This window comes from Stegostoma tigrinum, chromosome 19, assembly GCF_030684315.1.
Source record: "Stegostoma tigrinum isolate sSteTig4 chromosome 19, sSteTig4.hap1, whole genome shotgun sequence".
NCBI lineage: Eukaryota > Metazoa > Chordata > Chondrichthyes > Orectolobiformes > Stegostomatidae > Stegostoma > Stegostoma tigrinum.
The window spans coordinates 716,208-733,970 of NC_081372.1; the positions used below are offsets into that span (position 1 = coordinate 716,208).

At 46.0% G+C, this 17,763-nt stretch overlaps 1 protein-coding gene across 2 annotated transcripts in view; it reads right to left on the reverse strand.

Annotated features, from left to right (window-relative positions):
- Positions 1-17,763, reverse strand: part of LOC125461549 (myosin-7-like) — a 91,525-nt gene that overhangs the window by 60,034 nt on the left and 13,728 nt on the right. For both annotated transcript variants that reach the window (XM_059652666.1, XM_059652667.1), the window contains exons 11-16: positions 15,979-16,077; positions 11,749-11,852; positions 8,373-8,511; positions 7,063-7,181; positions 3,355-3,504; positions 1,948-2,118 (exon numbers count right to left, since the gene is read on the reverse strand). In XM_059652666.1, coding sequence (XP_059508649.1) covers positions 1,948-2,118; positions 3,355-3,504; positions 7,063-7,181; positions 8,373-8,511; positions 11,749-11,852; positions 15,979-16,077 — 782 coding nt within the window. The remainder of the gene's footprint in view (positions 1-1,947; positions 2,119-3,354; positions 3,505-7,062; positions 7,182-8,372; positions 8,512-11,748; positions 11,853-15,978; positions 16,078-17,763) is intronic.

The following is a 17,763-nucleotide window of genomic DNA, read 5'->3' on the forward strand; positions in this document are numbered from 1 at the left end:
TGGCAGTGTGGAGGAACAGAGAGGTCTTGGTGTGCAAATACATAGATCCCTTAAAATGGCCACCCAAGTGGACAGGGTTGTTAAGAAAGCATATGGTGTTTTTGCTTTCATCAACAGGGGGACTGAGTTTAAGAGTCATGAGATCTTGTTGCAGCTCTATAAAACTTTGGTTAGACCGCACTTGGAATACTGCGTCCAGTTCTAGTCGCCCTATTATAGGAAAGATGTGGCAGCTTTGGAGAGGGTTCAAAGGAGGTTTACCAGGATGCTGCCTGGACTGGAGGGCTTATCTTATGAAGAGAGGTTGACTGAGCTCGGACTTTTTTCATTGGAGAAAAGGAGGAGGAGAGGGGACCTAATTGAGGTACACAAGATAATGAGAGGCATAGATAGAGTTGATAGCCAGAGACTATTTCCCAGGGCAGAAATGGCTAGCACGAGGGGGTCATAGTTTTAAGCTGGTTGGAGGAAAGTATAGAGGGGATGTCAGAGGCAGGTTCTTTACACAGAGAGTTGTGAGAGTATGGAATGCGTTGCCAGCAGTAGTTGTGGAAGCAAGGTCATTGGGGTCATTTAAGAGACTGCTGGACATGCATATGGTCACAGAAATTTGAGGGTGCATACATGAGGATCAATGGTCGGCACATCATCGTGGGCTGAAGGGCCTGTTCTGTGCTGTACTGTTCTATGTTCTAGATAGGGAGGGGGTGTAGGTGCTGGAGGAGGTGTCAGAGAGAGGGAGAGAGCGTAGGGGTTGAGGGGTTGACAGAGATAGGGAGGGGGTGTAGGGGCTGGAGGGGGTGACAGAGACAGGGAGGGAGTGTAGGGGCAGGAGGGGGTGACAGAGATAGGGAGAGGGTGTCAGGGCTGGAGGAGGTGACAGAGATAGGGGGGGGTGTTGGGGCTGGAGGAGGTGACAGAGATAGGGAGGGGGTGTAGGGGCTGGTGGGGGTGACAGAGATAGGGAGGGGGTGTAGGGGCTGGAGGAGGTGACAGAGATAGGGAGGGGTGTAGGGGCTGGAGGAGGTGACAGAGATAGGGAGATGGTGTAGGGGCTGGAGGGAGTTACAGAGATAGAGAGAGGGTGTAGGGGCTGGAGGGGGTGACAGAGATAGAGAGAGGGTGTAGGGGCTGGAGGAGGTGACAGAGATAGGGAGGGAGTGTAGGGGCTGGAGGGGGTTACAGAGATATGGAGTGGTGTAGGGGCTGGAGGGAGTTACAGAGATAGGGAGGGGAGTGTAGGGGCTGGAGGAGGTGACAGAGATAGGGAGGGGTGTAGGGGCTGGAGGAGGTGACAGAGATAGGGAGGGAGTGTAGGGGCTGGAGGGGGTTACAGAGATAGAGAGAGGGTTAGGGGCTGGAGGGGGTGACAGAGATAGGGAGGGAGTGTAGGGGTTGGAGGGAGTTACAGAGATAGGTAGAGGGTGTAGGGACTGGAGGGGGTTACAGAGATAGGTAGAGGGTGTAGGGGCTGGAGGGGGTTACAGAGATAGGGAGAGGGTGTAGGGGCTGGAGGGGGTTACAGAGATAGGGAGGGGTGTAGGGGCTGGAGGAGGTGACAGAGATAGGGAGGGAGTGTAGGGGCTGGAGGGGGTTACAGAGATAGGGAGGGAGTGTAGGGGCTGGAGGGGGTTACAGAGATAGGGAGGGGTGGCCACTGTGACATTAGTAGAGATGGATTGTAAGTGAATGGGGATATGTAGTGAGTGGGAACCAGTGTCCATGAGCGAGCACAGGCTTTAAGATCGGGGACTTGCTGAGATTTCTGTGATACAGAAATAGAGAAGGTGAGACGAACAGGCCCATGTTGTCACTCGTCAACTAAAAGAATAATTTTCCACAAAATGCTCTGAGACAGAGTGAGGTGTCTGTGAATGAGATTGATTGTCCAACAACGAGCTGTTATCTTTTCGCTGAAACAGGTGAAGAGTTTATGAAAGTATATACCTTTTCAATCAGATCAATACAAGCTTGAAGATCAAGGCCAAAGTCAATGAAGACCCAGTCGATCCCCTCTCTCTTGTACTCCTCCTGCTCCAACACAAACATGTGATGGTTGAAAAACTGTTGCAGTTTCTCATTCGTAAAATTGATGCAGAGCTGCTCGAAACTGTTGTACTGCAGGATCAAAGAGAGAGAGAGGGGGGGATAGAAGGAGAGAGAGATGAAGAAAGAGACAGAGATAGAAGGAGAGGGAGAGAGGGGAGAGAGGGGATAGAGGGAGAGAGAGAGGGAGATAGAAGGAGAGGGAGAGAAGGGAGAGACAGAGATAGAAGGAGAGGGAGAGAGAGACGGAGATAGAAGGAGAGGGAGAGAGGGGAGAGGGGGGATAGAGGGAGAGAGAGAGAGAGAGAGAGAGGGAGATAGAAGGAGAGAGAGATAGAAGGCGAGGGAGAGGGGATAAATGAAAGGCAGATAGACAGAAATAGAGGGAAGATGGAGGAGTAGTAGTGGAGAGAAAGGGAGAGAGGGAGGGAAAGAGAAGGTGGAGAGAAGGAGGGGGTAGGAAGGGGAGAGAAATGTAGAAAGAGAGGAAGGAGCAGGGATAGAGAGGGGACAGAGGGAGAGAAAGAGACGGGGAAGAGAGAGAAATGGAGAGAGAAAAAAGGATGAAACAGGAAGAGAGAAAAATGAAGGAGGTAAAGAGGGAGACAGAGAATGAGAGTGAAAGAATGAAGGATGGAGAGAAAGGATTCAGCAAAGAAAAAAGGGAGAGAAAGAGATGAAGAGGAGAGAGGGAATGGATGGATGGGGAGTGGGAGAGACAGAGAGAGAGAAATTTAATAATTGTACATCATGTGATCTCTGTGCCTGTGACAGAGGGAGATAACTCAGTTTATTATTGGCAGCTTCTGACATGGTGAGGCTGACAGTGCAACAGTTGTTTCAGCGAGATAGACAGAGAGAGTGAGAGGAAGAGTGTGTGAGAGAGGGAGAGTGAGGGAGACAGAGAGTGAGTGAGAGGAAGAGTGTGTGAGAGATGGAGAGTGAGGGAGACAGAGTGAGTGAGAGAAAGAGTGTGTGAGAGAGGGAGAGTGAGGGAGACAGAGTGAGTGAGAGAAAGAGTGTGTGAGAGAGGGAGAGTGAGGGAGACAGAGAGTGAGTGAAAGAGTGTGCGAGAGAGGGAGAGTGAGGGAGACAGAGTGAGTGAGAGGAAGAGAGAGAGTGAGTGAGAGAGAGTGTGTAAGTGAGAGGATGACAGAGAGAGAGAGAGAGAAACAGAGACAGAGAGAGAGAGAAGTGTTGAACAGTTCATTGCATTTTCTACACCATAGATACTCTGTTTGTTGCTTCTGGGATTTCTATTTTACCAGAGAGCACAGAAATGGATTGTTCATGTAGCTAGAGACTCACATCAAATATTTCGAAGCCTGCAATGTCCAACACTCCAATGAAGTACTGCCTGGCAAACTTAGTGTCCAAGGTCTTGTTAATTCGGAAAACCAGCCACTTAAACATTCGATCATAAGTAGCCTTTGCAAGGGCACCCACAGCATAGATTACCTGGAGGGAAAAAGTGAGATTTCCGGAATAGTAATCCTTCCCTACATTGATACATCACTCCAATCAGATCATACACAAAGATTACTGACTCTGTTCAGGAACTGGTGAGTCCCTGCCAGTAATCATCCAACCCTCATCAAAAACAAAACACTGCAGATTCTGGAGAATGGAAACAAAACCAGAAAGTCCTGGAGAAACAGTACATATATTTCCAGCATTGGCCTCAAAACATTCACCTCTCTCCAAGGATGCTGCTGGAACTACTGAGTTTCTCCTGCACTTTCTACCTTCCAATCCCACACAGAAACAGGGCTGTTGCTCGAGGACTGGAGAATTGCAAATATTCCATCTTTGATTAAAAGTGTGTTGGAGTAAAAGGTAAAACTCGACAACTGCAGCTCTGTTACTGAATCTCTGCGGGGGGAAAGGCTTAAGATCAAGATGATCATTCCCAGTGAAATTATCAGGCTGTTGGACCAATGTGCATTAATTAAGGAAAACTAACATGGATTTAGGTAAAAACAATATTTAATTCATTTGCTGAAGAGTTTGGGCGAGGTAACAGAGATTGTTAATGAGGGGAATGCTGTTGATGTGGTGTTCATGGATTTCCAGAAGGTGTTGAATAAAGTGCCACATGACAGGCTGGCGAGTAAGGTCAGAGTTCATGGTAATGGCAGACGCAATCAAGGCTCCAAAAGACACTTGCAGAGATAAAGTTTTACAAGGCAGCAGGGGAGCAGAGAGAGCGTGGGCCTCGGAACATTTATCTTGCAGAGAGCTAGCAGGAGATATGATGCCAGAAGACTGGAGATAGCAAACATTGTCCCCTTGTTCAAGAAGGGGAGTAGAGACAATCCTGGTAATTATAGACCGATGAGCCTTACTTTGGTTGTGGGTAAAGTGCTGGAGAGGATAAGAAGACATAGGATTTATAACAATCTGGAGAGGAATAATTTGATTGGGGATAGTCAACACGGTTTTGTGAGGGGTAGGTCGTGCCTCACAAACCTTATTGAGTTCTTTGAGAAGGTGACCAAACAGGTGGATGAGGGTAAAGCAGTTGATGTGGTGTATATGGATTTCACTAAAGCGTTTGATAAGGTTCCCCACGTTAGGCTAATGCAAAAAATATGGAGGCATGGGATTGAGGGTGATTTAGCGGTTTGGATCAGAAATTGGCTAGCTGAAAGAAGACAGAAGGTGGTGGTTGATGGGAAATGTTCATCCTGGAGTTCAGTTACTAGTGGTATACTGCGAGGATCTGTTTTGGGGCCACTGCTGTTGATGAGGGCGTAGAAGGATGGGTTAGTAAATTTGCAGATGACACTAAAGTCGGTGGAGTTGTGGATAGTGACGAAGGATGCTGTAGGTTACAGAGGGACATAGATAAGCTGCAGAGCTGGGCTGAGAGGTGGCAAATGTAGTTTAATGCGGAAAACTGTGAGGTGATTCACTTTGGAAGGAGTAACAGGAATACAGAGCGCTGGACTAATGGTAAGATTCTTGATAGTGTGGATGAGCAGAAAGATCTCAGTGTCCATGTGTATTGATCCCTAAAAGTTGCCACCCAGGTTGATAGGGTTATTAGGAAGGCGTACAGTGTGTTAGGTTTTATAGGTAGAGGGATTGAGTTTTGGAGCCATGAGGACATATTGCAGCTGTACAAAACTCTGGTGCGGCCACACTTGGAGTATTGCGTACAGTTCTGGTCGCTGCAGTATAGGAAGGATGTGGAAGCATTGGAAAGGGTGCAGAGGAGATTTACCAGGATGTTGCCTAGTCTGGAGAGAAGGTCTTACGAGGAAAGGCTGAGGGTCTTGAGGCTGTTTTCATCAGAGGGGAGGTGAAGAGGTGACTTCATAGAGACATACAAGATGATGAGGATCAGATAGGGTGGACAGTGAGAGCCTTTTTCCTTGGGATGGTGATGGCTGGCATGAGGGGACATAGGTTTAAATTGAGGGGTAATAGATATAGGACAGCTGTCAGAGGTAGGTTCTTCACTCAGAGAGTAGTAAGGGCGTGGAATGCCCTGCCTGCAACAGTAGTAGACTCACCAACTTTAAGGGCATTTAAACTGGATAAACATATGGATGATAATGGAATAGTGTAGGTTAGATGGGCTTTATATCGGTTTCACAGGTCGGCGCAACATCGAGGCCTGTACTGGGCTGTAGTGTTCTATGTTCTATGATGGACCATAGGGCCTCTTTCTGTTCTGGAAGCATACAACATGGAAACAGACCCTTCAGTCCAACCAGGTTATACTGGCCATAATCACGAACTAAACTAGTCCCACCTGTCTGCGCTTGGCCCATATCCCTCCAAACCTTTCCCATTCATGTACTTATCCAGATGTCTTTTAAACTCTGTAACTGAACCCACATCCACCACTTCCTCAAGAAGTTCATTCCACACACGGACCACCCTCTGTGTCAAATGGTTGCTCCTCATGTCTTTTTTTAAATCTTCCCCCTCTCACCTTGAAAATATGCCCCAGTCTTGAAATCCCCCATCCTAGAGCAAAGATGTCTGTTATTCACCTTACTGATACCCCTCATCATTTCGTAAACTTCTGGAATGTCACCACTCAACATCCTATGCTCCAGTGGAAAATGTCCCAGCCTGTTCAACCTCTCCCTATAACTCAAGTGCTCAGTCTCAGCAACATCCTGGTAAACCCTTCTGAACCCTCTCCTATTTAATAATATCCTTCCTATAACAGGGTGACCAGAACTGGATACATTACTCCAGCACAAGCCCCATCAACATCCTATACAACCTGAACGTAACATCCCAGCTCCTGCACTCAAATGTCTTAGCAATAAAAGCAAGTGTGTTAAATGCCTTCTGAACCACCCTGCCCACCTGTGACACAAACCTTAAGAAATTATGTACATGAACCCACAGGTTTCTCTGTTCTAGGACACCATCCATGGCCCTACCATTAATTTTATAAGCCCTGTTATTGTTTTACCAAAATGCAGTACCTCGCTATTATCCAACTTAAAATCCATCAGCCATTTCTCAGACCATTAGCCCAATTATTTAGGATCACTTTAGGATAACCTTAGATAACCTCATTTTCACACTCACCCAGTCAGACTCACTGATTGATGGAGTCTACTTCCTATTGGCCCATTGCTGAATATTTGCACCCAATGCTCTGGATAAAGGAGTCAGCAATGTTTGGGTGTGAGCCCGTTTCACATCTCGGTAAGGCCAAAGAAGACCAGCACTGGGGGTGGGGGGTTGCTCAGTGAGGGGTCAGTGAAGGGGAATGAGGGGGGAGTGAGGAGTCAGTGAAGGTGACTGAAGGGGGAGAGAGGGGACAGTGATGGGGGAGTGAAGGAGGGCTGAGGGTCAGTGAGGGGTTAGTTGGGGGGGTCAGTGGGGGATGTAGGGGTCAGTGGGGTGTAGTGGCAGGGGATGGTGGAGTGTCAGCTTGTTTTTCATCTTTTTAATGTCCCAAAAAAGAGAGTCAGAAGTGGAGAGAAATACAAACTGTTTATTTTTGTCTCTAAGGTTGGACAATGTGAAATCCCAGAGTGTTACCTGAGCCACCGTTTGTCCCTTGGTCACATACTCATTGCCGACTTTGACTCGAGGGTGAACAAGGGCCTTCAGGAGGTCACCAGAACTCAATCCCATCAGATAAGCAGCTTTATCAGCATCTGGAAGACATGCTCACTGTTACCACGGGAACTAGAAGTCCCCTCCCAACCTGGTCCTCCCAACATGGTGCACAGCCTCACCTCCAGGTCAACACCCTCTCTCCCAACATACACCCCCCGACCACATCAACACCCTCTCTTCCAACACACACCCCCGACCACATCAACACCCTCTCTCCCAACACCCACGCCCCCCACATCAACACCCTCTCTCCTAACACACACCCCCTCTCCCGCATCAACACCCTCTCTCCCAACACCCACGCCCTCTTCCGCATCAACACCCTCTCTCCCAACACCCACGCCCCCCACATCAACACCCTCTCTCCCAACACACACCACCCGACCGCATCAACACCCTCTCTCCCAACACCCACCCCCTCCCGTGTCAACACGCTCTCTCCCAACACACACCCCCTCCCGTGTCAACACGCTCTCTCCCAACACACACCCACCTCTCGCATCAACACCCTCTCTCCCGACATCCATCCTCTCTCCAGCATCAACGCTGTTTCTCCCAACACCCATCCCCTCTCCCACGTCAACACCTTCTCTCCCAACACCCATCCCCTCTCCCGCACCCACACCCTCCCTGAGAGAGAGAGAGAGACACCACCTCTTTAGGATTGATACCCTCTCTCCCAACATCTACCCCTCTCCCGCACCCACACCCACACCATCCCTGAGAGAGAGAGAGAGGGAGAGACACCACCTCCTCAGGGTCGACACCCTTTCTCCAAACACCCACTACTTCCCCAAGCAAAACACACAACCCCTTCCCAAAACAGCCCTTCCTGAGACAGAAACATCCTCCCAAAACCCAACACCTTCCAATAGCCCCACCCTCCTCATCACTTCGACTTTACCCTGTATCTAACTCCATCTTATCTATGCCCTGAGAGTTTTTGATGGGGACAGTTGGAAGGAGCTTTCCTCCATATCTAACCCCATACTGTCCCTGTCCTGTGAGTGTTTAGTGGGGGACAGTGTAGAGGGACCTTTATTCTGTATCTATCCCATGGTGTCCCCTCTGTGAGGGTGTTTGATGGGAACAGTGTTGAGGGTCTGGTGACCCTTCCTCAGAACTCCTGTTATCTCAGATTCTCCAGCATCGGGCAGTTCCTACTGTCTCTTACTCTAACTCTGCTCTGTCCCTGCCCTGGCAGTGCTTGCTGGGCCACAGGGACTTACTTTCAGTGCCATCAGGCTCTGCTTGCTCCTCCCGTTGTTTCTGTTTGAATTTCATGTTTCCAAAGTGCATGATGGATCCAACGATTTTGTAACAGCCGTACTTCTCCTCAATTTCAAAGCCGAGGATGTCCATGGCATGCTAGTTAAAGTAGAAACAAGTGTTAATGCTCCTCCCTTGCTGTATTTATCATGGTGTCACTCTCAGATCGTGTTCCATTGCCAACTCACTCTATGACCTTCTGTTGACTTGTTTTGGTGTCATCACTCACTCAAGATTGGCAGCACACAGATTGATCATTGCTTTATCCTCGGCCCAACTATCTACAGCCAATTCCTCATTGACCTTGATAACAAAGTGTGGAACTGGATGAACACAGCAGGCCAAGCAGCATCTCAGGAGCACAAAGGCTGACGTTTTGGGCCTAGACCCTTCATCAGAGAGGGGGATGGGGAGAGGGTTCCAAAATAAATAGGAAGAGAGGGGGAGGCGGACTGAAGATGGATAGAGGAGAAGATAGGTGGAAAGGAGTGTATAGGTGAGGAGGTGGTCAGTTTTGGGAGGACGGACAGGTCAAGGGGGCGGGATGAGGTTGGTAGGTGGGAAATGGAGGTGCAGCTTGAGGTGTGAGGAGGGGATAGGTGAGAGGAAGAATAGGTTAGGGAGGCGGGGATGAGCTGGGCTGGTTTTGGGATGCAGTGGGGGAAGGGGAGATTTTGAAGCTTGTGAAGTCCACATTGATACCATTGGGCTGCAGGGTTCCCAAGCGGAATATGAGTTGCTGTTCCTGCAACCTTTGGGTGGCATCATTATGGCACTGTAGGAGGCCCATGATGGACATGTCGTCTAAGGAATGGGAGGGGGAGTTAGAATGGTTCACAACTGGGAGGTGCAGTTGTTCATTGTGAACCGAGCGGAGGTGTTCTGCAAAGTGGTCCCCAAGCCTCTGCTTGGTTTCCCCAATGTAGAGGACCTTCCCTCCATAATAAGACGTGGGCATGTTCGCTGATGATTGCACAATGTTCAGCACCATTCGGGACTCCTCAGGTACTGATGTTCAACTACAGTAAGACCTAGACGATATCCAGGTTTGGGCTGGTGCGTGGCACATGCAATATTCATGCTACACAATGTGAGGCACTGACCATCTGTAACAAGAGAGAAGCTAGCTGCTGCCCCTTGATATCCAATAATGTCACTGAATCACCCACTGTCAACCTCCTGGGAGTCTTCATCGATCAGAAAGGGAACTAGGCAAACCATTGAAACAAAACAAGACTGTTCCAGTGAGGCTCAGCACAAACTGCAGGAATAGTATCTCATTTTCCATTTGGGGACAGTGCACCCTTCAGGAGTCAATACCGAGTTCAGTCATTTGAGAGCCTGCTACACCTCCTTCCATGTCTCTTACCCACCCCCATACCCCAGGACCTGTCATGTCCTTTCAGCACAGCCAGCCCATTCTCACCTACTCATAGCCCCCATTGTCACTAAGCTAGCTTTTCTTCTTCCCTCACTTACTGTTAATAATCACTCTGTCTGTCTAACTTTTCCCTCTATCTGTCTGATTGCCATCTCTACTCCTCCACTCACTCCATTTCTTCCCCACCACGGAATAAAGATAAACAAAACCTTTTTCTGAGCCGCTATCAGTTTTGAACAAGGATCACTGGACTCAAAACATTGACTTTGTTTTCTCTCCATGGATGCTGCCAGACCTGCTGAGTTTCTCCAGCATTCTTTTCCTCTGTCATAGAGACCAGGCCAGAGGCCAGGAATACTGTGGCGAGTAACTCACCTCCTGGCTCCCCAAAGCCTGTCCACCATCTACAAGGCACAAGTCCGGAGTGTGATGGAATACTCCCCACTTGCCTGGATGGGGGCAGCTCCAACAACACTCAAGAAGCTCGACACCATCCAGGACAAAGCAGTTTGCTTGACTGGCACATCTATCAAGTGAGATAACAAGGTGTGGAGCTGGATGAACACAGCAGGCCAAGCAGCATCAGAGGCGCAGAAAAGCTGACGTTTCGGGCCTAGACCCTTCTTCAGAAAAACGTGACAATATCAAGTGACATACTTGTTGTCAACTATTGGTTGTATGAGAGGATAGGAACCACAGTGCCTCGATTAGGTTGGGTTATGAGTAGAAATGATACACCAGAATAGCAGAATAGGATTAAGAGGTCAAAGGGCACCCTAGTATCCAGCAGCACATGATGTGTACTTGGGTGTGGAGTTGATGATTGAGGCCCAAAGGCCAAATCTCAGTTTAAAACAGATCGCAGAGATTTTTTTGAAAATTTCTCTTGTAATTCTGACAAAGAAACGTAATTTCATCTCAACAACAACAGTGTGTATTTATGTAGCTCCTATAATGTAGACAGCCTGTAATGTAGACAACCACCCGTAGCAATTTCACTTTCTTTGAGGAACATCAGAGTAATCGTGTGGGAAGAAGAAGAAAATTATTTCAAATGATATTTCTGGCTGTAACTGGACAAATAAGAATGGGTGACGATATCCACCACTTCCTCGCACCCCTCTCTCTCACTCACTCACACACACACACACACACACACACACACACACACACACACACACACACACACACACACACACACACACTCTCACGACTGACAGTGGAGACAGTGCTGTGGTCACAAGTCTGCAGGTAGGACAAGGAGGGAGGCCACAGTCACAGTCACACGGAATGTTATTTGTGAGTTTGATTAGAGCTGTTTTGGTCCTGTGGCAGGAGCAGAAACCTGATTGGAAAGATTAATTTTTAATTTCAATTTAATTTATTTATTGGGTGAGGGCATCGCTGGCCAGGCAGCATTTATTGCCCATCCCTAATTGCCCAGAGGGCAGTTAAGAGTCAACCCCATCGCTGTGGGTCTGGAGTCACATGTAGACCAGACCAGGTAAGGATGGCAGTTTCCTTCCCTGAAGGACATTAGTGAACTAAATGGGTTTTTCCTGACCGTTGACAATGGAGTCATGGTCATCATTAGACTCTTGATTCCAGATTTTTTTGTTACTGAATTCAAATTCCACTATCTGCTATGGGAGGATTCGAACCTGGGTCCCCAGAACATTATCTGGGTCTCCAGATTAACAGTCTAGCCATAATACCACTAGGCCATTGCCTCCCCATAAAGCATGGAGTTCAGAAAAGATGGGAATGGATTTGGGAGGCAGTAACACATTCAGGGACTTAAGAAAGGAAAGGGAGGGCTGGAGATTGGTTGGGGATTTGGGAAGCCAGGAGGGTCAAGGGTTTTGAAAAGAATCAGGATATAACTATGGCTGAGCTTTGGGGTCTGACCCTTGCATATTACTCAGTAACTGAGGAATCCAATAGGAAATACTTACATCAGTTGCTGCCAATTCCTCCCCATCATCTACATTGTCGACTGTAACAACTCCTTGTGAGCAGAAATGATAGTCAAAGGGATTGTTACTCACTAGCAGCATATCTGGAAAAGAGAACATTGAAGTAAGTGAGAAAAGCAACTTCTTATAATCTGTGGGGAATTTCCTTAACAGCTAATTGATTTCAGACCCTATTAGTTTGTGCTTAAAGATTCATTTTCAAGTATTGATAAAGGTGTGTGAAAAGCTTTAATGCAATTTAATGATCAGAGCTCCAAGACTAGTCTAACTCTGAGTCAGACTTGCTGCAGAACATCTGTAGTTGGGAACTATTGGAGAGAATTCTTAGACAGAGGATTTTTATGCATTTGGAAAAGTATGACCTAAATAGGCTCAGTGAGCATGACATCATGCAGGGCAGGTCATGTCTTACTAATTGAATTTTTTGAGGAGGTGACAAGGGTATTCGATGAGAACATAGTAGAGGGTGTTGTTTATATGGATTTTAGTAAGGCATCTACAGTGAGATCTACAGTGGCTGGGCTGTGTGGGTTCAGAATTGGCTTTCCCATAGGGGACAGAGGAGAGTGGTAGAAGGGTGTTTTTCAGGCTGGAGGTCCATGACTAGTGGGTGTTCCACAGGGATCTGTACTGGGACCTGTGCTGTTTGTGATACATATAAATGACTTTAATGAAAATGTGGATGGATGGGTTAGTAAGTTTGTAGCTGATACAAAGATCAGTGGAGTTGTGCATCATGTAGAAGGTTGTCAAAGGATGCAGCAGGATATAGATCAGTTGCAGATATGGACAGAGTAATGGCAGATGGAGTTTAGCCTTGGTAATATGAGGTGCTGCACTTTGGAAGATCAAATGTTAAGGAAAAGTATACAGTTAACGGCAGGGCCCGAACACATTTGATGTACAGGAGGATCTTGGGGTCCAAGTCCATAGCTCCCTGAAAGTAGACATGCAGGTAGACAGGTTGGCGAAGAAGATATAAGGCATGTTTGCCTTTATTGGTCCAGAAATTGAGTACAAGAGTCAGGATGGCATGTTGCAGCTCTGTAAGACTTTGGTTCGGCCACAGTTAGAGTATTGTGTTCAATTCTGGTCGCCACATTACAGGAAGGATATGGAGGCTTTGGAGAGGGTGCAGAAGAGGTTTACCAGGATGCTGCCTGGAGTAGAGGGAATAAGCTGTAAGGAGAGGCTGGAAACACTCAGGTTGTTTTCTCTGGCGTGGCAGAAGCTAAGGGGAGACTTGACAGAAGTCTATAACATTATGACATGCATAGATACGGTTAGAACATAGAACATAGAACATAGAACAGTACAGCACAGAACAGGCCCTTCAGCCCACAATGTTGTGCTGACCATTGATCCTCATGTATGCACCCTCAAATTTCTGTGACCATATGCATGTCCAGCAGTCTCTTAAATGTCCCCAATGACCTTGCTTCCACAACTGCTGCTGGCAACGTATTCCATGCTCTCACAACTCTCTGTGTAAAGAGCCCGCCTCTGACATCCCCTCTATACTTTCCTCCAACCAGCTTAAAACTATGACCCCTCGTGTTAGCCTTTTCTGCCCTGGGAAATAGTCTCTGGCTATCAACTCTATCTATGCCTCTCATTATCTTGTATACCTCAATTAGGTCCCCTCTCCTCCTCCTTTTCTCCAATGAAAAAAGTCCGAGCTCAGTCAACCTCTCTTCATAAGATAAGCCCTCCAGTCCAGGCAGCATCCTGGTAAACCTCCTTTGAACCCTCTCCAAAGCATCCACATCTTTCCTATAATAGGGCGACCAGAACTGGAAGTGTGGTCTAACCAAAGTTTTATAGAGCTGCAACAAGATCTTACGACTCTTAAACTCAATCCCCCTGCTAATGAAAGCCAATACACCATATTCTTTCTTAACAACCCTGCCCACTTGGGTGGCCATTTTAAGGGATCTACGTATCTGCACACCAAGATCCCTCTGTTCCTCCACAATGCCAAGAATCGTATCCTTAATCCTGTACTCAGCTTTCAAATTCGACCTTCCAAAATGCATTTGGTTGATGATCAGAATCTTTCTCCCAGAGTTGAAATGTGTAATACAAGGGGGCATGCATTAAAGGTGAGAGAGAAAGTTCAAAGGAGATGTGAGGGGAAGGTTTTTTTACGCAGAGCGGTAGGAATCTGAAACGTGCTGCCTGGGTGGTGGAGGTGGGTACAATAGGGGTGTTTAAGGGACTTTTAGGCAAACACATGAATATGCAAAGAATTCAGGGATACAGACTAAGGGCAGACAGAAGGGATTTGTTTAACTGGGTGTCATGTTCAGCACAGCATGGTGGGCCGAAGTGCCTGATCCTATACTGTACCGTTCTATGTTCTAACAGCTGATTCGCAGATCAGCTGTAAAGAGAGAGAGATGAGATTCCCCCATCCCACCACCTCACTCCCCCAGAATGGAGCAAAATTAAGGTGTAACCCAGAAAATAAAGTCCATCAATTTCACCACTGAGCGACAGAGAGGCCGAAAAGGAGTAAAGATCACAAAGTCATAGGACGAAATCATCAATTTAAAAAATTGTTTCATTTGTCGGACTTTTTCCATCTTTAAATTCCACAACATTCACTGAGACACTGACCTGATTGAAGCAGGTTAAAATTCACCCTCATTCACTTTGTTATCCTTTTCCTGAAAACTAATTTCTCTCTAATTTTATCATTTTTGTTTTCTGCCAATGTCAGGCCTAAATTTTATTTGAAAATCACTGAAAAAGAATGTTGTGTTTTCTGCAACACCAAAATGGAACCACTCCCCTTGTTAGTCCCAACCCAGAATAGACACACCAACTTTCTGGTTAGAGGCAAAACCACTGCAGATGCTGGAATCCAAGGTGGACAAACAGGAGGCTGGAAGAACACAGCAGGCCAGGCAGCATCTGGAGGGAAGGAGCACTCAACATTGTGGATGTTACCCTTCTTCAGGAGATAATGACCAATTCCTGGTTCTGCTTGGTAAAGGGGTCAGCTGGGTAGGCCACTGCCTGTTACTAAGGGAACTCATACTCAATGAGGAGATTAATTCATTTATAGCAAGGATGTGATATGCCTGGAATTAGAATAATTTGTAATGTTCTATCATGAGCTTCGGCTTTAACCTCCGATGATTTTTACACAGTTCATGGATTTGTACATTCACTGCAGTTGGCTGGACAGCTGGTTTGTGATGCAAAGTAATCCTAGCAGTGTGGGTTCAAATCCCGCACAGGCTGAGATTACTATGGAGGGCTCTCCTTCTCAAACTCTCCCCTCACCTCAGGTGTGGTGACCCTCAGGTTAAACCACCCTGAGTTGTCTCCTTCTAATAAAAACATGATCCTCTGGCACAATAGAAACTTTACATTCACTGCCCAGCAACTTTATCACAAAGTTAATTCCAGTAATTAACAGCCTACCTTAAACAGGAAAACTATTAATAGAATCCCTACAATGTGGAAGCAGGCCATTTGGCCCATCTGACCCTCTAAAAAGCTTCCCATCCAGACCCACCCCTACACTATCCCTGTAACCCTCCATTCTTACATGGCTACCCACCCCAACTACACATCCCTGGACACTCTGGGCAATTTCCCATGGCCAATCCACCTAACCTGCACATCTTTGGGCTGTGGGAGAACACCCAAGCAGACACTGTGAGGCAGAAGTGTCACCACATTGACGTAGAAAGCATCCCATCCAGGTGCATCACAACCTGGTATGGCAGCTGGTCTTCCCAAGACAGCAAGAAATTACAGAGTTGTGAACATAGCTCAGTCCATCACACAAACTAGCCTCTCATCCATTGATTCCATCTATGCTTCCTGCTGCCTTAGGAAAGCAACCATCATAAACAGGCCCCTCCACCCTGGTTACACTCTCTTCCACCCTCTTACATCAGGCAGAAGGCATAAAAGTTTGAAAACATGTACCAACAGATTTAGGAACAGCTTCTTCCTTGTTTTAATCAGACTTGTGAATGGATCTCTCATATCTTAGAGTAGGTCTTTCTCTGCAACCTCTCTGTAGCTATAACACCATATTCTGCATTCTGTTCTACTACCCTAATGTACCCTATGGTATGGTTTGTCTGGATGGCATAATATCTTTCACTGTGTCTCAGGACATGTGACAATAAAAATAAATTAAATCAATTTTTTTTTGAAAATTATAAATTTGTGTTTAATCATACTTACCAAAGAGCTCAGGCTTTTTGCCAGAAAAGATCTGGTAATAAATGTGGTAACTCCTTTCTCCAGGTTGCTGGAAGATTACCCGAGATTTTTCTAGAAGATCTGAAAGTTAGAGGTTTGAGTTATTACAGAGCAGTACATTCAGATATCACCGCACTTCACTGAGGAGATGAACCGCAGTTAGAAATGACTTGAACATAATGAAACTGGAGAAAGGGTAGTGTAACGTGACATTACTTCTAAAACAGAGTTGTGATAGCAGCCATTTGACTGAGTGGAACAGATCAAACCAATTCACAATGGCCCAGCTATATTAATTAGTCACAGTTTAGCTCAGTACATTCACAACACTACTCAGCGTCCTCTTTTCAAAAGAAATGCAGTTCAAATTTTACTGAAGAATTTCTCACTCATCTCTTTACTCATATTTCAAAGAGACAGTGATTTACAGTAGAATGTTTCAGAGTCACATGTCACTAAACTTGCAAGGTTTTTGTATGAAATCTGATCAACTCAACTGGTTCAGGAAACACAATCTGAGATGTTCCTTCAATTGCTATCTCAAAAGAAAAGATAAGTTTTATCCTGGGCTCAACAAAAGGGAGAGATCAGATGGACAGCTTGATCTTAGCAGGCTTCCCTCCAAAATGAACCAGATAAAACAAGAATTAAGCTAATCACTGTTGTAAACAGCCCAAGAAGGGGGTCTAGAGAAACTCAAGTAGTTATCATCAGCCATTTAATTTCTAAAAATCCTTGTTAAAATAACTTCCAGTGTCCACAGTGAACTTTCAATGATGCCTTTTAAAGAAACTACTCCAGATGTATCCACAAAATTAGAAATAAATTCATTTACCCACAACTTTTCAAAACTTTGAGTCCTTTAATCAATGAAATGTAAAGTGACTTTGTAATAAAATGGGTTCAGGACTTATCTTTGTTCATATCCAGGTAAGTTGGCCAATGACATAGTTAAACTCCTGCCATTCTGCCTGATCCAACTAAGATTTGAACAAGATAATAAAGTGTGAAGTTGGATGAACACAGCAGGCCAAGCAGCATCTCAGGAGCACAAAAGCTGATGTTTCGGGCCTAGACCCTCTGATGAAGGGTCTAGGCCCAAAACATCAGCTTTTGTTCTCCTGAGATGCTGCTTGGCCTGCTGTGCTCATCCAGTTTCACACTTTATTATCTTGGATTCTCCAGCATCTGCAGTTCCCATTATCACTGATAAGATTCGAACAAATCTTGTCTCCCTCCTGTTTTTCCAATGTGGTAAATTTATAACTTTTATGTCTTTCAGACAATGAAGGGACTTGATACGGTCGTTGGAGAGACCAGAACTAGGGCCTTAAATCTGTACATTCCAGGTAAATCCAATAAAAAGATTTATTTCCGCTTAAACCCCAGTCCCATTCCAAAGAGAAGAGCAGAATTGTAATTGATTACAATGATACAATTGTTATATTTTACAAGTGTAAGTTGGTCCAATCTATCCCTTACTATCAAACCACGGTTTCACACCTCAGTGTTTTGAACTTGCATCTCCGTTTCACATTAAACTGAGCTTGCCCTGACTGGGCATTGCAAATAATTTAATTAATTGGAAACACAGTGATTATTTGTGGTGATTAAAAATAGAGATTGAGTGATTTTTAATTAATAATATGGGTGACTTAGTGGTAATTATTTTGTAAACCAAAATAGTCAGAACATTGAAATGATTCCGTGTTAAGTCTGAAGTCTTGAGAATTTTTCCAGGTGCCTTTCACGCAGGTACATTAAACT